A 23,140-nucleotide genomic window follows, 5' to 3' on the forward strand; every position below is an offset into this window, starting at 1 on the left:
TTCCCTTTTGTTTCTCACGAGTGCATCGGGTTAAAAGTGCATCTCACTGCGTCTTCCTGGCGCACATATGTTCACAAACGCATGGATGAGCGTCAGTACCGTTTCCCAAATGACCGGCTCTGCACGATTAGCCATTTCACCATCAATCCTGTCCCATCCTTTCTGTTATGTTTTATTTTACGACTGCAATGAAAACATTTAATTGATCCAGCAGGCCACGCGAGTGACCGCATGGACCCGTCTGGTGGCGAGATGGGAACACCGCAAGGCCGCAGAAGCTATGATTGTCCCCGCGTTCTCTTTAATGCGCCACCTATGAATCACCATTCCTAACACGCCTGTGCATGCATTTCGTACGCCTGATCGTCAAAGATGCCTCATTCAGGTCCGGTCAAGTGTGGGATGGTAGTTGATTTGTGAGAGATAGTTCGGGTTGCGCCAACGTTCACCGAGCGACCGAGCAAGCTGGTAAAGTCAAGGTTACTGCCCAAAGGAACTGTTCGGTCGGATTTACGCATGAGGAAAACGAAGCAGACGAGGTAAAAACGTATCATAAATTAATTGCAAATAGAAAGGAAACGATCCCTGCGCTCGAGAGAGACGCCGAAAATAAAAGTTCATTGCGCCATGTGGCTGTGTAAATGTGGTAAACTTCCCTGCAAGAGGGAACCGTTACCGTTGCCGACTCTGGCTGTGGGTGGGAGAAGGACGCGTGACACAAAGCGCCAGCCAGGTGCTGGAATTGCAGCTGACAAAAGTAATGATCTCAAGAGCGTTTGTCAGTGGAACTATTTTTTTTAGCGTAGTCTTCTGAGATTTAAACAGGCCCGGGCATGGTACGGGTCGTTTGCTACAGAATTGTCGCTTAATGTGTTCAGCTTCAAATGAGTTCCTCTCACCAGGAGCAACCGATGCGAAGACGGTTTAAAACGGTCGAATTGGAAAGCCGCCACCGAAAGACTGGGCTGTCTCTAAATCTAGTTCAAAACCCCGCCGGACTGTGTGCCGTGGCCTTGGTGGTAGGCTACACGGAGAAGTGTGTGTCTTCGAGTTTGCACTTCTGTCTACGACAAGACCATCTCAAGGTGTACTCATGAAGTGTGTGTATGTACACGATGAGATGGCGAGAGGGCCCCCAAGTGTTACTGCCCCGATGCTAAATGGTACTTTTCATTGGAAGGCATCACACCTATGGCTAAGCGGGGAGAGCGGTGTCAAGGGTGCAAAATGCAAAAGTGGCTTACGACTACCGGGGGGAGGACGCGCGTACTCGCCGTAACCGCCACGGGAGGTAACCAATAAGAAAGATTATTCTATGAGCAGCAGCAGCAGCATGGTCATAAATGTAATTTAAATTTTATCCGCCTTTATTATTTTTCACCTGCGGAGATTTCGCCGACATGGGCGAAGAAGGGCACGGTGCTGTTCTTGGGCTTCTGCTAAACTGCTGTGTGGATACGTGGGTTGTAGAGGAATGACAGAACATGGAACGTTCCTAATAAACTAGCCTTTTTTTAGCTATTAGGGTAGTACCAGAAGGAATCCTGAGGAGGAATAGTTCCGCGGCCACCTGAGCACTCTCCCTTCGACCTGAACACCTGAGATTGTGCAAAACAGTTCCCTCCCTTCCTACACTGCGTTCCACCCCAAACCGGCCTTGCGGCAACACTTCATCGAAGATCATCAGATTTTTGTACCGAGCACGTCATACCATTCTCCAAGAGGGGTCCCTGGACACACACCACACTACAAGCGTCGATCACAATCGGTTGTCGAGATTTAGGAGCGCAAACTCACAACCACACACGGTTTGACGGTTGACCATGTGCAACGGATTTGCTTGCCCTCAGCGCAAGTGAACAAGCGTGCAATTGAGAACGAATTGTTTGCCGCAAACTTCTCCGATGGACGAGATGACCAGAAGATATATGGAAGCTTGTTAACAGTGGTTTGCGGGCACCAGGCACACTGTAATTAATTATCGTTGCGCGTTGTGGCGCAGGGTTATATTGCACACGTGTTTGTGTGCATATTTCTGGGGGGTCCTTCTGGCTGGGGGTATAGAAATAGCCGCCTTCACTGCGCTATGCGCTTCCGCTAGATTTAGTCCGTAGATAGTTTGGTGGTGGAACATTTTTCACCTTTATGGGCTAATCGACGAGATGTTGAATGAATATTGCTTTTATTTATTACTGAGGAAGTTTTCAAATGAATTATCCTATTTATTTAATTTTGCCATTATCTCAACATTGGACCAATTGTTTATTGTATCAACTTATGCTACTATGCTACTTTAAATTGGATGGATCTTATCTGCCTGCAGAAATCTTCGAATAGTAAAGCTCTAGTAGACTGATAAGCCCAGAAGTTTGTAAATTCATACGTAAATTTAAGCAAAACTATCTGAAAGTTATATATCGTGAACATTTCATTTAATTGCATTCCATTTCATTTCATTTTATTTCAATTGTTTGGCCAGCACTGGCTATACCATGTTGATTAAACTTAAACATTAAACTAACCTAGCAAATCAAACTAACTTCACTAAACTACGGGTTGGTGCAGAAATCATACAACAGAGCTCATTGGAAAGGAATCAAAGGTTTAGGTAAAAGTACAGGTAGGATTCGAAAATGATAACAGAGTAGAAGCGGATCAGAAAGGGGAAAGAGAGAGGTTAAACTCAAACGAGTCATAACATACATTAAAACGACGTAAACAGCGTACCAAAGGACGATTGCGGGCATAGCGCGTACGTCGGAAGGTGCCAACAATAGGATTACGAGAGCGAAGGGTGCGGGCAGGGATATAAAAGGTAACGCAGGACAGTAATGATCGCGCATCGATGCTGTCCAACAGTAAACCAGCAATGAATGCTGCCTGTGCCCTATAATAACGATTTTGAAGAGTTTGTAAATTTATTACCTGACAACATTCCTGATAACTCGGAAGTGTAGCAGTAGTGTACCCAAAAGAGCGCAAAAATGTTATACGCGTAAAATATTGTTGGACGCGTTCTAGTTTGGAGATTCCACACTGCCTGAGATGGACACCAAACTATACATGCATATTCCAGGATAGGATGGACCACACTACAATAGAGAGACTTGAGACAAGAAACATCCCGTAGATTTCTACACATTTCATTTCATCGCACAATAACGAGAATAAATGTGACATTGCTTTGCTCATTACGCGATCCGTTCACCGTAGATCGGTGGTGTTTAGATCAATCACAATACATTGGAATGATTCTCCATTTTGTCAATTACGATCCGATCGAGAAATTTAAGATCTTCTCCAGCCTTCCACTACTCCCTAGAGCTTTTGTATTGCGTACCGTTGCTTGTTTGCCACAATTGCCACCTACTGAATGGATGGGTGATTTTTCAAAAATTTCAAACATATAAAAAAAGCACAAGCTGTCAACCACCACCTTAGCACACACAATTAGGTCACAAATGTTGCACACCATTCTGCAGCATGGAGACTACGCGCATGGGTAGGGGAAACAAAATCAAACATTGTTTCGTCACCAAACCAGTGCATTGAGACGATGCCCATCCATCCATACATTCATCCATCCACGCCAAACTGATCGTGGGTGTGCGAACATTTGGAAATGGGGTAACGGGAGAACGGGAGCTAGTTGGAAATCCTTTCGAATTTTTCAGCACCCTTTCGTCAAACAGTCAAAAGCATTGGTTATGCGTGCCACCACAAGATGCACGAATTGTCCCAAAAGATTGAAGGGCTCTTAGGTCTGTAGCTCATTTTTAATGCGCCTCTCCGATTTAATTTTCCTTCTGCCTAGCCACAAACCCAGGCCAGGGCGCGAAAAGTCCCTCGGTTGAGGTATCAGTTTTCGTTTTACTTTTTTTTGCGGCATTTTTTGTACTGATGGGAAGCAAACAGAAGGAGCAGGTAGGTAGATTGAGGGCGAGCGGGGCATGCAGTGTTGCACATTATTATGTTGGCGCGCATGTTCGTGATCACATTCAAATGCTGCTGTTCCTGCTGCCGTGGCTGCTGATGCTGCTGCTGATGTTGCTGCTGTCGTGGCTCAGTTCCACGTCTAATGTGCACTCGATCGAGCATCTACTAAACTTTCCCATCGATCGCGGCTTTGGTGGAAGACGCCTGACGCGCTTCGATTCCCTCACAGCGTCCGCGTGCGGCCGGGGTCGTTGTGTCGTGAGCGTTGCATTACACACAGTACATGACCTAAACGGCGGTTCAACCATTAAAGCCAATGTCTGCCATCCTTGGCCATGCCGAAGAGCTAGTGACACTCGTACCGGCTGCACCGAAGGCAGGTTTGGTTAGGGATAGAGGGAGCAGTCGACAAGACAATGTGCCCTGCGGTTCGGCAGGGTTTGGATTTCTAGACGCGGGAACAAAAATGCAGAATGGAACAAAAACGAGCGACCAGTAGAAGTTAAACAAAAGCAAAGAAAAGAAGGGGGGAAAGAAGGGTTTGGTAAAAAGGTAAAAATACCCAAAGGAAAATCGTCACTCGCGTTTGGTGTTTGGTGGTAGTGCCGAACATAAGAGGAACATTGTTTTTCTTTCCTGTTTCTGCTTCCTTACGAGCCCGACCAGCAGCAGAAGCATGATGGGAGGTACAAATGGATCGACTAACGTGTGCGGCAACAACGATCCAAGGCTGGCAGGTTGAACTAAGTCTCGAACGACTCGGGGGTAGGTTGATGGTGTCCCAATCGGCTGCACGCTGCCTGGCCGTGCAGTTGAACTCGGATTTTTTGGCTCCATTAGTGGGGCAGTTGGTACGAATGTTGGGAAATGGATAGGAATGAGTAAATGTTTCTCGGATGGTTATTTTGATTTTGATGCTGGTCATGAAGGGGTCATCTTCGTTAACCTGGGATTGTTTACATAATGAGTGTGAGCGTTCTGGAATGTCCGGTTGCGTTAATTTTGGATGACATTTACAGCCACGCAATACTCCCCTCTACGGGAGCGAAACTTTCACAACTAGAAGTTTCGCTGTAATTTTAATGATCTTTATCCTGGACATGGCATGATAAAACGAAAGTTAGATGATTAGGTGATTTATTTTATTTATTACTTCCAGTGTAAGACAACATAAAAATCTTTTCATTGTGCAAATACAACCAATTCCAACTTCACAAGGCTAATCATCTCACAAAGTTTTACTCTTCGAGTGCAGAGCTAAGATAAACACCTTCACATCACAAAACGGTAGCGACATGGATGTAAACTTCGGCAGTTCACCTTCGCCACAACGCAAAACAAAGCAAACCCCGGCACATAAAAGGGAAGGAAGGCTACAATATAACGAATTCGTGATTGAGTTATAAATGCAATTCAATCAAATCAAATCAATCAATTGCAAAACGGTTGGTAACTCTCCCTTCTAACGGTTGAACGCTGTCGTCGTGGAACGATGGAGGATTTGTTCTGATGTGTTTGTGTTTTTGCTCGCTTCCATCGCGCGTCAGCGGGTATGTGCATGTGTGTCACATCTGTGACATGCGGGGTGAGAATGTGTCTCGATTGGCAGGACCCAGCAAACGGAGAGCTTTGGATCCTAAAGTAGCAAAACAAGACACTTGTATGAGACCACCCTCGCTTGCTGGGATCTTTGTAACCAAAAGGGATGTTTTTTGCTTCCATTTTGCTACGTTTTGCAACTGTACAGCGACGTACAGTGTGTGTATGTGTGATTATCTTTGTCAAAGTTTGCGCTACAATGTTGCACGATGCAATCATTAGCAAACGTTGGGGATTTGGGCAGACCCATAGGGACAGTCACCGTGTGTATGGATTTGGTGACCGCAAAGCTAAAACCGATTACGTGCGCCTACTACGGTAACTAAGGTCTTGTTAGAAAGGGTTTGCGTTGGCAATAGGTTCGGTTGGCCGCCAGCTGGGTAAACACTCTTGAATTCATCTAAATTAGATTGCAAAGTGATTGGATGAAAATATGAAATCTTATTTCAATGTTTGATTACTGATTGAAATTTAAAGACAGATAGACATTGTCCCCAGGCTATGAATTCAAATTTGTTGATGTTTTGTGGTAAATTGGGCATTTCGTTAACTATGAATTAATAAATAAACGATGTACTGTTCTGCATTAAAATTAAAATGGTCACTAGTACCGTAAAGGTTTTCTCATAATTTGTATATCAAAGCACATCAATGTTTTAGTCATTCCAATAAGTCACTGCTAGCAATTTAAACTCACAGTAGAAGAAGTATTATCTTTGTAGTGTACCAACTCAATTAATACGTGTTGTTGATTTCCCGAAGAACGTGCAGTTTGTTTGATTGTGAAGAAATTTGTGAGAAAAAAGTATTCCCGCCCCCGGGTGGACTCGAACCACCAACCTTTCGGTTAACAGCCGAACGCGCTAACCGATTGCGCCACGAAGGCGTGATACACAAAGGCCGCCCGTTAGAAAATAATAACGTTAGATCGTTAGATGCATGTTCTAACCCGCGTGTGGTTATCTCGAACATTTATGAACCATTTCAACATTTGTTCATTCTATTGTACAAAAGCATACGTACCAATTTTATGTCCCGTGAACGGAGCAATTAAACGATGAATTCCATCGCCAATCCGTTGATACAGGTTTTGGGCAGCGGCAAAAATTAGTCAAGCTAGTGCTTATACCTTTACTGTTTCCCACAAATGAGTCAATTACAGCTATGATTCGACCCCGTCCGCAATCCTGTCCGTGATCCATTCTTGATTTCCGGTTGCAGTCGGGGTACGTAGGTACGCAAAACATTTCAGCAATCCGTCAGTCTGATCAGTCAGCGAAGGCGCGTCGATGTCGTGACGATGCTTCATGCGGAATGACGGACCTACATGTATAGCCCAACCGAGCCGCTACATTCAAAGGATGTGTGTATGTGTGAGTGGAACGGGCAGTGGCGGCGGTTGCTAAATCAAGCAGCCATGGATTGTTGTACGCTGCGCTCCGGCTTGGCTGAAACCCAAGCCTAATCAGCTGCAAGAAGGGGCTGCTCCCCACGGGAGAGGACTCCAAGCGGGTATAGAGCAGGTGCATATAGACGCTCACAAACTGGCCACGACGCGCAACCTAGGCCACGTTGCGCCTGCCGTTCCAATTCCCGATAGAAAAGAAAGATTAACTCAGACATCTCGGCAGTCGCACAGCAGTCCATCAAACGTCAGGTATCGGGGGCCCGCCACCAGCAGCAGCAGCAGCAGCATTATTTAACCGAGGTGCATAATTGCTGCAAAACTGCCTCACCCTCGAACCATCTCCATCTACCGGAATGCATGCAGCGCGTGTACTTTCTAGTTTTGTCGGCGGATCGTTGAGCGTCGTTTGTGGCGTTGTGTGTGTTTCCTCTGCGGTCCGATTGCCTTGATCGGTCGTTTGTCATATAAACATCAAGTGCCATTTCTTCCGCTCGTGTGGGGTAGTGCGCTTGAGGAGTCGGCACCACCTTCAGGCACACTCAGGACACTACGAGCAATCGAGGGGAAGGAATGGAAAACAAGATAATTTTCGCATCGCAAACGCACCTGATATGGAGAAAACGCTCCAGCAATCGTCTCAAGTGCAAATGGACGGAGTTGATTCGGTGCAAGTGGGAGGTGGTGAAAGATATCATGAATAAGGAATCTGCGTTTCTCTCGTCTGGTTTTAGGTGACGAATTAATGCACCCTTTCTTGGGGAAGTGCGAACTGTCTTTGACTGTGATCGAAACGCAACGAAACTAATTAAAGTTGATAAGTCTGATAGTAAATCGTGAAAGAGATCGCGCTTACATTGTAATGAACACCTTGTTAGGATGCTGATTGGGTTGATGAGGTACGTTTGAATTTGGTAATCATCTAAGATTGCTAAAATGGGACTGTAAGTCATGATTGAAATGTTAATATACAAGATACTTTGACACATGCATTCTTTAACGTAGCTGCTAACATGCAATACTCGGCTTAACATTATTAAAATTATAGCTTTTTGTACATTTATTTATCAAGTAATGTTAATCACATTTTATCACCATTGGAAAGGTTTGTTCTTTGATTAATTGTTAGAAAAAGCACTATTATTGATATGGGTATTTCAATTGTCTTAAAACAAATTTTTAGTATCTTTTTGTGGTCATAATTTAACGTGACAAAATTAAACGCACCTAAGAAGTTGACGTTTTACAAAGCATATGCGATCGTCATTCCTCGGTAATTATTATTTAGTTGCATTAAGAAACAACATTTCTGTTGCAAAATATATTTAAAAATAAACCTTAGTTGTTTTCTTAGTAGATTATTTCAGATAAAAAGATAAATAATTATTCAATTGTCGAAATCGTCATTGTCATGAGAATGGAAATAACAATACGCTCTACATATCGTCGGTACGGGCCCACAACTAACAAAGACAAACAAAACAAGTGCCCTTAACAAACGCAAGAGCGGAAGTGGACAAATAAAAACATGCCACCAGAAGCAGCACAAAACAACACGATCCAACACACAGTCCTGCTCGCCCGACGGTACAAATATCTTTAAGCAGTTATTAATTTTCTCACACTTGCAGAAATACTTTTTCCACCTTTTTCTTTCTCAATCCGCGCGCGCAAAACGTGTTAAAAGTGTTTCACTCCTTCACGAACGTTCAAAGTGTGATGCTGGTAGAAGACGGTCCGGTTTTAATGTTTATTTTTCACTCCAAAGTGCATGTTTGCTTGCAACGGTTGGAAAAATGCTTTCGCGCCTCAGCAGCGCTTGGTGCTGGCCAAGGAGATGCACGGCGAGAAGCGGGTGAGATTGTTAACGACAAGTGTAGAGCGGTAGGAGGTGGTAATGGGTGCAAAAATTAATTTATGCGACAAATGACTCCATCGCCTCATGGCTTCGTGTGCTTGTGTGTGTGTGTCATCGGCCGGTGTGGTGAAGGAAAATGCCTCGGATGGCTCGCGAAGCCAAAGTGGTCAACGAGAGAAGCTGCAGATAAATGATCGTTCGGTGTTCCGAAGCATTTCCATGGTAGGATTGGCGGTGGCAGAAGTTCGAGGAATCAAGTAATCGCCCTTCGGAATCTGTGTGACGTGTCAGTGTCCGAGACGGCAAACGGACAGGCGTCGCCATTGCAATCCTACCACCGGTCTACTACACCTTCTCGCCGAGCGTCGATTTGTCGCGCACGATAACGAGGGATGACTTTAATTAGTTATGTTTGTCACGAAAACGAAGAAGGGAAGAAGTGGAAAGCGTCTATCCGTGGAGTACTAACCTGACCACTACAGGGGATCAGCACAGGCAGTACGAGGAACGAAAGGTGTTAACTAGTGAGCTTTTTTGCGATTAGGGTGTTAGGTACTGGTTTTCGGGGAACCCAAGCAAAGTTGCTTGGTGTGCTGTGTTGCGGCGCGACCGCAGCTTCAACCGGATTGGACATCAAATACCAATTAGCGTGTGACTTAACAACATATTGGAGGGAATTGTCCAGCCACGTTGGAACACATACACGATGATGAATCTCTTCTGTAGGGTGTACTAATCTACTTGCAGTTGCTACCGTTTCGATGCTACGCTAACCGTATGAAACACGTGGACATACAGAGACAGGCACGCACAGCAAAATGAAGGCGAAGCCATGCAATGGCATTTTCTCACTCACAGCTGACGTCTTCAAATTCAACTTTCTCACTTGACGAGCGCACGGGGTTCACTACACTGCTGGGTGCTTGATATGAAGCATTTAGTTTTTGAGTCAATCATCTGTGTGCGCTCGAATGCTCGTTCGGGTTTCGCAAGATCTTTTGCCTATTCGCGTACCTTAATTGGTTCAATCAGTTACCGGGAAGTGTGGAAGCGTACTGCAGTTCTCGGAAACAGTGAGGCTGTGGAGCCGGTGGTGATTTGTTAATTTGAAAATGAACTTACGTCGCCGCTCGTTATGTTTTGCTGTCACTTCATACCTTTCATTGGTTGTCTCTGGCATTTGATGAGTGGGATTACCATGCATTAGGCATGGTTTTAAGGCTATATATGAGTGCAGGGAGTGATTTGAACAGGTGTTTTCAAGAGATTTTTTTAGGTTGAATTGTGTTACTTCATCAACTTCCACAGAGGAGGTCGTTCATTGGGAAGTTCAAAATATGATCCTTTGCAGATAATTGTAATGATCGCACCATATCAAACGATACGTTCCAGTATCCAATCCAGACTATTTGCATGTAATTTATCTCTATGTATCATCTATGTTTCCCTGTATTGCACGCGAATACCTTAAAAAAATCAAGATCAGAGCCTGCCAAACCTGGTGCTATATGTTATCGCTGCCCGATATATTAATCATAATCAGCAGATCAAGTTAGACTTGTTTTTTCACGCTCTCAACCCATACGCAACACGGCAGCATCTAGTTATAGCCAGTATTCATACATTTGGAGAGTGTCGGTGCACGACCAACCCAAGGTTGTGGACGATATGAGCAAAAGATACATAGTATACACACCTTCACTTTGGCCAACGCGACTCATCAGCTCACCGAGTCTAATCTAATCGAAGTTTAATGTGCATGAAAACTTAATTAGTTACTCAGCAAAATCCTGCCTGCTATATGTTGAACAGTGCAGAAGAGTTTTTGCAGCCTTGGCAAATCTTGCTGGATTGTAATTAATGGAATAGATAGAGGGTTGTTTAAATGTTGCACAAAAAGCTTACAATGATTTGAAGGTTCAGCGAAGAAAATTAAAACCGTAATAAGGGCAGAAACGTTGGTGTGCACCAGCGCGGTATGAAAACTGTAAACAAGCGCCAGTAAAAACGACGGCGACAGGAACAATTTTCCCGTACCATGACATGAATCTTCACTTCGACATCAATATTGCAGCTATCTGCGTTGTCTAATGAAATTACGATTCAATACATGTTTCCTTGCCGCCCTAGTACGATGCGATCCGGACCGGACGCCAGCTGTCAAATAAAGTTGCTACGGAGATGTGAAATGTGTGCGCTCTGTTTTATCTTTCATTCCATCTTGGGAGCCGTCTCGCATGACCCATGGTCCAGTGGAGGACAATTCTTGCAAAAGAACTCCTAGTAGGAAGGGACATGTCATGAATCGTCAATCAAGTGCGTATCAATCGGGGCAGCTACAGGGACAGGAAGCAATCGATTTTGAGAACGATGTGGGACAGTACTTTGTGGTGTCTTTCCTTTCCTACCAGGGCGGTAGCGATCAACCAGCATCATTCCATCCAATAAACGATCGTAAATGGTACATTGTCATACTTACTAAAGAACGAATTTTTATTATTGCTTTTACATCGGCTAGAATTGCTGTAAGTACGCCAGAAACATCATGTTGCACTCTCTTCGTGGATAAGTTGATGTATTTGTTTGTAAAAAATCAAATAACATTTACTGTGTAACGTGTTTCGAATGGAAATCAATTACCTGGTACACTGGCATACAGTGAACTTTCATCCGAACCAGATGGAATGGACGGCATTAGATCGTTTTGTGTTTCTGTTCATGTTTGCAGTGTGAATCTGAGCAGCAACATTGGCGAATTGTCAAAGTGTCGTCCGTCCGATCCAATCATACCCGACTTGTAGAGTGACCAAGAATTGCCCAAGGGAAGTAGCACCGTTTTAGATGTTGTTTTTGTCAAACCAACGCGACCGTCGTCATCGTCGTCGGTGGTGCCCGTTTGGTTCATATCATAATGTTGCGACAAATTGTCGCATTCATTCGCATACCTTCGCGATCAAAGCAAAGTCGCCTTTTCCTTTCACCTGCCAGGTCACCGAATCAAGTCCGCTCCAGTCCGCCGAGGGACACCGACACAGTGGCGTCTGCGACGTGCCTTCGACTCTGCGCGGCTGCTGTTCGCGGCGCAACCAATGATTGATCTTAGGTGCGGACAGATCAGCCTGATCTTCTAGCGGTAAAGGGAGAGTGTGCTGCACCCGTCAGTAGCAAGGATTCCATCCGCGGAGGATGAAATGGAGAGATGTCGTGGTCGCGGCCTACTTGTCATTTCAATTTACCGCTACCATCGAATAATGGCACTTGCGCTAAATGTACGCCGGCACGCACTGACGCGCCGCACGCATGAGAGCATGTGCGAGCTTGAGCTGACGAGGGGACGGTTGCTTCCTTTCCTTCCACATATGCCTGTCGCGACTGTAATGCATTTTCCTCCAGGGGCTGCAATGTGAGGCGCAGGCATAGCGAACCTTAGCTTGTTTCGTTGCGTGTGGATTAGATTAGCTCGATGAACCCATCGTACGAGCATTTTATAATGGGGCAAAGGGAATGGAATGAAGTTGGAATGAAAAATCCGGAACGAAATGAAATGAGGGAAAAAACGGAAATTAAACGCTACACGGCGATCAACCTATTAGCGCAAACCAGTGACTGGTTCAGGCGTCGTACTTCGGTTCATTTAAAGGAGATCTGGAATTGACCATCGAGAAGAGTGTACATGAACGAGTTGTATCTCATTTCGATTATTTAACTCAGATTATGGTGCTTCATGAAAAGGTGATGTTTAATAAATTGCTAAATCCTAGAAAATACTTAGAACGTGATCCTAGAAGCAATACGATCAAGTATTAATATGACATTTGTACGACAAATATATCATGGCTTGAAAGCAAAGTAACTTGATCTACCAACTGATTGAACAAAATATTATCGGCACAAAACAGCAATGATAAACATTAGCAACAATTTTTCTCACAATTTCACCTACTATTACAAACAATAAAATGACCATTAAGATCACGTTGTGTTTAGGTGGTAGTATGTGTGCTAACGGATGCTACTGATTATTCCCTACCAATTATTAAACACGTTAATTCCATCGTGACTCGAAATACCATAGGTATGCAAAAATGGAAACATTCACACAGTGCATTGCTAAATGCACAATCGTACGATTACAATGCACATCGACGATGATTAAATGCAGCATACGGTATTCACTGAACTGTAAACAAAACCAGTTCTATGTGACCTTGGAGATCTTGCTCGAGCTGGGATTTTCTAACCAGATTGAGACTTATATTTGTTTACATTGTCGGAAAGAAGGAGAGTAATGGTTGATAGTTGATAGTTTGAAAGTATTTGTGAGGTTGTAAATGATGGCCTATCTGAGCTGTAATAAGGCTAGAGTAAGCTACTAGTTGCAATTCAGCAGTGCTAGGAGGATGGTGTCACGATTGGTACTGTTTGCGGTGTTATCGCTTCTTTGCAACTGCATTGATGGTAAGAGCAGTACGTTTTATCAGAGTAAAACGTATTAAACTTGTTTTTGTTGTATTTTTCCATCTTCTGATAGCTTTCCACAACCTGTTTCCAATCGACATTGGCTTAAGTGAAGAAGATCCTTTTTTAACCAATGAAAGGGAAGAGTTTGACGGTATGTCGTGGTAGGATGCATTCATAAAATGAATTGAATCGTCAGAACTACAATAGATGAATGATTGCAGATTGTCATCTACGTTACATGCGATATGGAAAAGATGAATTAGACATCCCCGACCCACTTCGGACCTATGAAGAGCCTCGTGATTACAGCCACATTGCTACCATTGGAAGGAGACGGAACGGAGGCACAATCGATTGGACATGCATGGGTGCACTGATATGGGACAGCTTTGTGATTACTTCAGCTCAATGCACTACAGATGAAGGGTTGTGTTTTGCTTGTAATTGTGTTTTCTGCGTATGATAAAATGGTTGTAATTTTGTGCTGACAATTTTAGGAATGGAATACCAAGTGTCGTTCGACTAGGAGGAACCAAATACGTGCAGGTGATAAATATCAAGGAAGTCATACGACATCCTGACTTTTTGCCAAGTAATGGTCAAAATGATATCGCTCTGATTCAGTTGGACAGGAAAATCATGTAAGATAAAGTGTATTACCGTGAGAATGGGTACATTCATGATACAATTACTATTAACCAGAATCAACGAAACAGCTGTACCTACATGCTTTTGGCTGTTTGACGGGGTACCTTTTCAGAAGCTTGACTCTATTCGACGTACAGCTGGTGAGTGAAAATATCTTTATGAAGTAAAAAAACCTTCAGATAATATCTTGTATGTACTATTATAGCAAGTAGAAGGGAACAAACACCTGAATTCGTAACCGAGCAGATGACCACAGTGAATGTAAAAAGTGAAGACTGCTTTGCACCAACGACACGCAATCAGGGACTTCCAGAGTCACGGCTTTGCATGGAAACATTGAAACAAAATGCAGACAACTGCCAGGTACGAAAACTAGGTTGTAAATTTCGATGAAACTATTGTTGACCATTTCAACTTGTTTTACAGGATACACAAGAAGGCAATCCTTTACAAGCCCGGCTGCTACATAACTTTCAAACCAGCCCCTTTCTGATTGGCCTAGTGACTTCCAGCTTTTCTTCTGGTTCATGTAATCGTCGACGAGGATATACGAAGATCGGATCCCATCGTGACTGGCTGATGCAGGTGTTGCTAGACCGAAATGTATCTGTAACTCCGGAAGATTTCTTCCCGGTGGTTTGCGCCAATCGTTTCCGCGGATTACGGCCACGATCAGATAAACTGGTGTTGGAACGGAACGGAGATATCCCAGTCAATAGTATACAGGTGGAATTTGTCCGTGACAGAGACTTGCAGTATATAGTGCAGTTTAAATGGCCATCGGATGCTAAAAATGTGCCTCAAATGAATTGTGCCGGTACGTTCGTTGATCAGCAAACGGTTCTAACATTGGCAGAATGTGTCATCGCTACTACACCGGAAGGGTAAGATTAACCGAACGATATTTTAAGAGGCACAACTATCAGCTCTTACTCTATTTTAGAGTTCAACCAACAGATGTAGTTCAGGTTTCGCGGTTTAGAAATACGTCATACCCTATTAAATCTATTACTGTGCATCCTCATTATAATAAAAGCTCTCAGAAAAACAATATTGCAGTGGTCAAATTGCAATCTCGTCAAGATGTAGTTCCAGCATGTGTGTGGACGCACAGGATCCTACCGGACAGGAGAGTTGACTTGACTGGGGCTGGAATGAGCTTTTTAAACAACTTTCAAGAATCCATCTTCGTGGAGGACGGTAATTATAGTTCTATTTCAGTAAATTCTTTTATTTGACCAAATCGCAAATTTCTTACCAGACTTCACCAATGCCTTTGTACAACCTGCGATGGATCACTATCCCTGGGCGAACTGCTCAACCGAGTTGAGGCAGCTGATGGGTGGCAATCGTTCATTGGATGGTTTGACAAAAAATGAACACTTATGTTTCCGCAGTGATCAATGGATAGTACCGGGTGTATGCGAGGATGTTCCAGGAGCACCAGTACTGCGTTACATTAATCGTGCTGGTGCCTTCTTCAAGTACGTATACGCGTTGACCGTTGCAGGTCAGACTTGTGGCCATGGAATACCGACAGTCGCACTACAACTAGCACCGCACGCCGCCTGGTTGCGATCCGTCATTCTTGAAAAAAGTATCTCTGGTGGACAGAAAGCTTCAGAATCAGTGATTGTAATCAATCCGGATCTGAAACGAAGTGATGAATGCAGCAATGGGGATGGTACAATGGGTATTTGTGTACCGTATGCAATGTGCCTTAGCACTAAGGAACGCTTGCGCAAAGGTGAACGAGTGACACTTTGTACGGACGGTACGGTCGTTTGCTGTCCATGGGGTGATATTGCGAGAAATTCTGGCGGTGATCTAATTCGCACCGAGCTCGACAGCTGTGAAAATCGTTATCATTCTTTACGTCGTCAGCGCTATTCGGGATTTAGTCAAAACGAATCCCTGTACAGCAATCTACCCCATGTAGCCGAAGTCGGTTGGCCTCAGAACAATGGAGGGATCGCGTTTGAGTGTTTTGGATATCTAATCACCTCCAGTATAATAGTAACGAGTGCCCGTTGTTTAGAAACGTACTCTTACAAACCGGTAGTGGCACGAATTGGATCAGTGCAATCCGCTGACTCATCGAACTACGTTATCCAGACTATTCGTCGGGTTCGTGTGCATGAAGACTACGACTCGCAAACTGGTGCCAACAACATAGGGTTGCTAATTCTTGCAGCGCCGATAGAAAATAATGAATATCATTTCCCAGGATGTTTATATCGGAATAACACCCATCTACCTACGCGACAGTTTGCTATAGGCGATGGTAAGTAATTAGTGAAGTATTAGCTGTAGTTATGTAAAGCAATTACATTAAATATAACATTCAAATACTTTGACTTCTTCCGATATAGATCGAGATGCAACATTTTTCTTGAAAGTATCGCCTCTTTATCAGAGCGAGTGTCAGCAGCATTTGACAGTGCCGCTCGTTTCTGGGCAGATGTGTCTACTGAAAGCTCAACCGGAAGGAGTGTACAAGCCAAGAAATAAGTGCCTTAGAACTGGCGATGTGATTGTGTGGGAGCATCGCACTGAGGAAGAGGATGTAATGGACGTCGTGTATTTGGTAGCTCTTTTTAGCCATGGTGGTTGTGATGTGGAAAAGGTACAGATTGGAACACGAATTTCATACTATTATGATTGGATAATAGCGAATGGTAAATAGTGAAATGATCAAGGTTATAAACAATAAATCGAAATACTCAAACTTCCGATGTACTATTTCAACATCCTTCATAAGAATCTCCTCCCCCGTCCGAATATCGCTCGCTCCTTCCACCTGGCATTTGTGAGAGTGATCGGAAACCAAGCTGGTATCTGTAAAGATCAAGCAAACGGTGATGTAGCTTTCAACGCCTCTAACCACATCCAGGCAGGACGACGTTCTCGGTTTAACGACCAAATCAGCACTCCATCGTCGGCCGGTTCGATTCGATGATTAGATGCTTGTCTCAATTCACATACGAGCGATGAGGAAAGCGAGAAAAACACTCCCCTTTCCTCTCTGTCCCTCTTTCCTCTCTTCCTAGGAAGCAATGCACCACAACTCCTGGTCAGATGACCAGCGGGTGTACCTTTCACGATTGGTCTATGGAGGTGCAGTGGCGCATCGCCAATGAGGCGAGGAAGACGATGCGTATCGTGTGTGTGTGTGTGCTGTCCCGTATCGTTGACAGCATCTCGCGCATCAATTATTCGCCTTAAGCGCGCATTAAGTATCGCTTGTGGATCCCCCCCGGTTAGTCGGAGAATTTCTCCAGCTTTTGCTTGTTCAGGTAGCCGTAACCAGCTGCTACCAGCCCTCAACTACGTTGCCCACCGTATGGAACGCGCGTCGTTTGTGATCGCGGCACCATGATAAGCGACCATCGAGGAGGATCTTGCGCTCGACGTTTGACGCATTTTGTGCAAAAAAAAAAACGAACTTAAAGCTCACTAAAACGAAAAAAAAACGAATCACACAGTGGCCAATCATCGAGCGCGTGCGCTAGATTGGTGGCGCATCTCATCGTCTTTTGGGCCCATGTCACAACAGCTGCTATAGGCCACTCGCTGTTTGTCGCTTGAGTCGGCTGTATGACAAAGACACTGGAGTCCAGCTGGAAGCGAAGAAGCAGTGTTTATGGGAGTCCACAGAGATGGCTTATCGTTGATAAGATCGAGTGGTATGAGCTCGCGCGTTGGGTACACACGAGTCGTGCATAACTTTTTTTTCGCCTTGCAACTGGCTAGTATCCCTTGTGGGGACACCTTGCATTTTCATCAAGGGCTGTTATCTATTTTGACCATCATAAGTGAAAGGTTTGGCTATTGCAGAGGAAATGTGGTAGAGGTGCTAAATTAAGCATCTTGTTTGAATTGAATTGAAAATGCAAAGTACTGGTTGCCCGTTTAATGTTTCAATTTTTCACAAAGACGTGAAAACCTTTGCCTGATTAACAGGTGCGAGTGTGCTTATGATTGAGTCTTCATCTCTTTAAGGAATAGCAGGATGCCAAGATGGAAAATATCTAGAAGACACCATGTCACTCTTTTTAGTTATATGCTGTTGAAACTGTAGTAAAAATTATACATTGTAGTTTTAGAATGTGTTATTCACATATATTTTTTACCGAAGATTTGCCTTACAGAGTAAATACGTTTAGGCTATTGTTTTTATGAGTAAAATTACAACATACCTACCGTATGAAAAATATGAAAATTTGATCGTACTGCACTGCAACATTAATCCGAATGCAATAATGAAATGAAACAACTCATTCAAGATGTAAAAACATTTCTCAGAAGAAAAATAAAAGCAATCCTGTTCCTCTGAATTTAAATCTAAGATGCTTTATCCCTTTGACAGTCCAACGATTTTTAGAAAATGCACAAACCCATTATGAAATAATGGCAGAAAGTTACGAAAAGAAAACAATGTTGGCCCATTCTGCAAACCGTTGCTTTACACAAAAGATGATGTGCAAAATGCGTTATTATCATTGTTTTATCTCCCTCCTCCTCCCCCCACGCGACGATTAAATCGAAACGGAGAACAAAAACACATCCCAAGTCTCACTCGTCCAAATAGCTGAACGGGTTAACATTAAGATTCGAATTCCTAAACGGCAAAATAAGGCTGAACAACGGCTTTAGAGTCTCTTATTACTCTTTCTGACTATATGGAGCTGTTACGCATTGTTCGTTCCTAATTCACCTGAAAAATTCACCAATTCAAAATCACCAATTTAACAGTATCTTTTGAGGGACGTTTCTAACCAGAAAGCGTATTGTTACAGACAAAGCGAAAGAAAATACATCATAGTTGTTGCTCTCTCATTCTCTCTCCTTCTTTAAACGTGCGGCTTTTTGCATCCCCTCTCTAACGCAGTCGACTGTTATAAGGTTCCGCCGCAGACCGTTTGGAAGGGATGCTAAAAATAGAACACAAAAGCGACGAAGGGAAAAGTGCGTAGCATGAGAGCATGCGCACTCGCAGCATCGGTGTTTGGTGTGTGCGTGAATGAGATGGAAGACTATTTTTATGCATCGCTAGAACTCGGTTTGAGTTAGCGTGGTATATAATAGCAAACAGCATACGGAGGTTTCTTGGAGGTGTGTGTCTTCGTATGTGATGGCACGATAACTGAACATTGATCGCCAAAAACAGTTTAGTTTGCAGATCTGTCCAGTGGCATGCGTCACAACTCTAATGGTAGTCTTTCTTCTGTGTCATCGGTGATCTCTCGCTGCACGGCGACGGGCCGTACGCACGATTGATGTCATCTGTGACACGAGATTCTACCGCCATACGAAATTAGTTGAAATTGTAATTATACAAGTTAGCTTAGCTTCGGATTAAAATTACATTGTTCAGAACGCTTCCATATCACTCGGGCACTGCCGAGCAGTTGGCCCATTCTTTTTGCAATCAAATCCTATTGTGCTTTTAACATTACTTATCTATTTTACATTAACATTGTATTTTAAATACGTTTATAGAAAGCAGTGTAGTTATACAGACTTCTATTTAAATCATTGTTTAGAAAGAGAGTAAACATATAAATATTTGTTGATCTGGCCGTAAATTCGTAATTAATAGAATACAAAAAACAACATTTGCGCTTTCCAATTGATTAGCCTTATTAGCCACTGATTGACTCAGTGTATGGATTTAACTCAATAACGAACAACCTTTAACATTTCAATTATAAATAATCATATTCCACCAATTGATGAACAATGCAAGAGAAGAGTTAAAAGATTTCTACGAATTTAATGAGTGTTTATAGTTTGTAAAGAGGATTCCATGTTTTCTACAAACAGAGACATCATATGTAAACAAATGAAAAGCTTTAGTTGGTACAATTGATGCTTTCTTAATCGACAACTTAATTGTTGAAAAAAAAAGGTTAAGAAAAATTGTGCATGATTCTTAAGATTCGTAGGGAAAGACGCAAGCAGACAAAAACGTGACCAGGAGAATGTGAAACGTGCGTGCAGACTTACCTTTTGGCGGGGAGCGAACGCTGAGATCGACGGGCTCTAGCTGGACTGGTGGGCCCTCTGCCTGTTGGGGGGAGAAAAGGTGGTAGTTTAGACAACGTTTGCATTGCATTAATTGTACTGAACAGGGTCGCGAGAATTTGCATCCACGGAATAGGCGTGTGAATTAACATGTCGATTTTAATACGAATTTGTGCAATTGTCTTCCCCGCAAATCAATCATTGCATTTTCTAGATGCATATTGACACACCCAGTTGACAAGTTCGCAGACACAGCTCTTACGCTGCTTACAGACTCCTCCGTCTCATATTCCAAACGCAACGTTGACTTGAAGTTCACCTCAACCGTTCGCAACGGTTCGTAACGGTGCGTGGGAACAACCCAATTATCGAGCACTTTTCCATCGCGACCCTATCTCGCGTTCCACAAAAATCTCGCCGTTTTCAGACTGTTCGTGCTGTCTGGGGGCCCACGAAACGGACCTCAGAATCGATCGATGGTCTGACGGTAAGCGGGAGGCTTAGCTAGACACACATATATGTGTGGACCACCGTTACAGGTCCCATGGATTGGCGGGGTGACGTGAACACTAATCTAGGGAAGGAGGAAAACTGGATACATCGCAGCTCCCGGGTCGTAAGCGTTCGTACAGTTCGCTCAGTTCATCCTCTCTCTGTACAGCGCAGGGTAGAAGGGTTTAGCTGAGACCCACGGGGGCTCAAGTTCGTCTCATCGGGGGTATTTTTTTTGCGTTTCGAGTTCTTTACATTCTGGTTCACACGAACTGAGGCGGCGCTAAGTGAGCCGGGACCAGGTCATCTAGAGACGCAGGATCCGGACCTGCCCCATCATCGCGTGAGGACGCCCAGAAAGCTTCCACAGTGGGTGATGTGCAAGTAGCAAAAGTAACCTTTTTTCAAGACGACAACTCACAGGGATGGGCTCTTATGAGCTACTTTTTAGCTCACACCCCACCACGCCCCAGTGATCTGGCAGAAATGATTCTCCGCCCCACACTTTGGACGGCATTTTGAGCTCACCGTGTAGGGCGTTGTATGATGCCACGATCCTCTCTAATGCTCGTACTTTAGGCCAGCAGAGAATGACGCCGTACAATAAATGGTCCCATGATCAAGCTTCCGCCTTCGATTCCACCTTCCCTTTTTAGACGGTGCGCAAGCATGCGACTCCGTCACGGCATCCGTGTGGAGAACATCTTCCAAAATGTGTTTGTGTGTAGAAAACGAATCTTGTGCAACTCCTCGCAGCACTGTTCCAAGGCGCTCGTTCGTCACCTCCATCCGCAGCACCACCACCATTACCGATCGCTTGGAAAAGGGTTTCATCTAGGTCTAGCCCACCACCAATCACCCAGTCTGCCCGGGGTGTAGAGAATGGTGAACTTGCAAGCCAGCCTTGTGCCCTTTCAAAAAGTCCCTCCCCGTTACGCTCCCCGGATCCGGGTTGGGTTCGGGCGTTTTTTGTGTTGTAGTGCTCCCAATCTTTTGAATGACGTCGCTCGTCGGAGAGAAGATCACCCCCCCCGCACACAACCACCACTACCGCTGCATACTACCGTTGAGTTTGAACTTAAATCGCATTTTAGCATCTATTACATAAAGAAAAAAAGAACAGAGCCGCAGTGTCTACTAATAATAACAATAATAACGGATGGCGAAAAAGGATGGCGCGGCACGAAGATCGAACGAATGCGAGGGTGCGATCCGTTTTGGGCTGCCTGGGTGTAGCACGGTGCAATGGGGCCGGGTGTGGGGGGTCATATGCTGGGAGGGGAATTGAAATATCGTGTTGGACGAGCGTGGGAGAATTATTTACCGGCTCATTTATGAGCTCATGCCCAGCATCTCCACCCCGAAGACGCGGGCGCCCGGAATCATGCGATCATGCGCTTCACGCTGGATGCTTCTTCCACGATCGATCTTTTTCACGCTTCATGCTTCTCTTTCCGCTGCTCGTTTGCGGCTGTGTCTGTGTGGCTCTCTTTCACGCTGAAGCGCACCTTTTGCGACGCTCCAAAAACCGAGCATCGCGCGCAGTGGAAAGTCGAACCCCGCGTGTGCCCGGGTAGTACTGTTTGTTTAGGAGCCGTGCATCCTCCCTCTTGCTTGTCTGCCATGACATCCCGCCTTTGCCGTACCACCGGCATGCAGTTTGCATCGATGCACCTTTCGATTGCAATCGCTGAATGCAACGACGGGCGTGATCGAATGTACAGCTGATTGCATTTGTTCGGAGGAGGAATCGGTTCGGTAGGGGTAGAGGTGAATTTTAGGATGCATGTGCAATCGCACTCGGCTGAGGCGTTGGCCCGCTGGGAAGTTGCATCGATTGTGTGCGTGTGTGAGTGTGTGTGTTGGTATGTATTTGCCCATTTGGGAGATAATGAAGGGAACATGAGTTTCGTTTGATGAGCCCATTCTACTATTTTGTCCGTGTTGCTAGTGGAGTCTGGAGTTTTCTTTTCTTTTAGAAAGTCACAACATTTGGATGGAGGATGGCGATGCGCGATTCATTAGTGATTGTGGGCATGGTACAAGCGTATCGGCAGAAAAGGTCGAAGGGCATTTGGAAATCGGTTGCGCATCCTGTTGTTCGGTATCGATCAGGTTTGTTGCTTTTTTGTTACTGTGGGAAAATTTGGTTTGTCGAGAGAATGTGAACAATATTATTTTAAAAGGAAACCGTCACGATAATGCTTGGAGAATATGTTATGAAATAATAAAAAGCTTTATTTTCTAACAGAGAATATTTCGTCATAGACTCAACTGAATAAATGTGTTGGTATTAAATTGTTGTACAAATTCAGCTACTCTTTCTGTTACAAATGAATATCACTTTTACGAACTTCGCGAATAACTGTCCACTCTTCCGGATGAAGTATGATGTGTCCCTAAGTGTAGGAAGCTTACGATTAGGCCCCTCGGGCAGATGCGCTACCGAGGAACACTACGTAGAGAGATAGATAGAGAGAGTAAGAGAGAGAGAGAGAGAGAGAGAGAGAGAGAGAGAAAAGTGAGACTGTTTTCTACAAAACAGTCTGCAAACCTCGTGCCATAAAGAAAACATTTGGATCCCCCACTTAAGTGCGCTAGATGGTCCGGTATGGTTCATCATTAGCCGTGACTTTTACTACAGTTTGTACGGCCGCCAGGTTTACGCCGAAGATGGGGCTCACGTGTGCAAAAGTGTGCGAGAGTGGCCGCCG

The 23,140-nt window shown here is 44.3% G+C and overlaps 2 protein-coding genes and 1 non-coding gene across 4 annotated transcripts in view; 1 reads left to right on the top strand and 2 right to left on the bottom strand.

Moving 5' to 3' along the window:
* Nucleotides 1-23,140, bottom strand: part of LOC121599567 (Krueppel-like factor luna) — a 136,006-nt gene that overhangs the window by 27,843 nt on the left and 85,023 nt on the right. The window contains exon 4 of the mRNA XM_041927451.1: nt 19,917-19,977. Coding sequence (XP_041783385.1) covers nt 19,917-19,977 — 61 coding nt within the window. The remainder of the gene's footprint in view (nt 1-19,916; nt 19,978-23,140) is intronic.
* On the bottom strand, nt 6,348-6,421 carry Trnan-guu. Its single transcript has one exon. It is a non-coding gene; the product is annotated as a tRNA-Asn (tRNA).
* LOC121599566 lies at nt 13,144-16,647 on the top strand. 2 transcript variants are annotated; one of them, XM_041927449.1, is made up of 10 exons: nt 13,144-13,256; nt 13,330-13,410; nt 13,481-13,685; nt 13,757-13,900; nt 13,962-14,047; nt 14,113-14,270; nt 14,334-14,791; nt 14,851-15,107; nt 15,169-16,191; nt 16,280-16,647. In XM_041927449.1, the coding sequence occupies exons 1-10, from the start codon at nt 13,199-13,201 to the stop codon at nt 16,591-16,593; spliced, it is 2,784 nt and encodes a 927-aa protein (XP_041783383.1). In that variant the 5' UTR covers nt 13,144-13,198; the 3' UTR covers nt 16,594-16,647. The 2 variants fall into 2 exon arrangements, with proteins under 2 accessions (XP_041783383.1, XP_041783384.1); XM_041927450.1 differs by lacking the exon at nt 13,144-13,256 and having other exon boundaries at nt 13,330-13,420.

The sequence above is a fragment of the Anopheles merus genome, chromosome 3L (genome assembly GCF_017562075.2).
Source record: "Anopheles merus strain MAF chromosome 3L, AmerM5.1, whole genome shotgun sequence".
Taxonomy (NCBI): Eukaryota; Metazoa; Arthropoda; class Insecta; order Diptera; family Culicidae; genus Anopheles; species Anopheles merus.

Bases quoted from the DNA above. Each gene is read 5' to 3' on its own strand.
- LOC121599566 (XM_041927449.1), top strand. From the start codon at position 13,199: ATGGTGTCACGATTGGTACTGTTTGCGGTGTTATCGCTTCTTTGCAAC. The intron at 13,686-13,756 runs GTTGTGTTTTGC...TGACAATTTTAG, and splicing joins CAATGCACTACAGATGAAGG to GAATGGAATACCAAGTGTCG. The intron at 14,792-14,850 runs GTAAGATTAACC...ACTCTATTTTAG, and splicing joins ATCGCTACTACACCGGAAGG to AGTTCAACCAACAGATGTAG.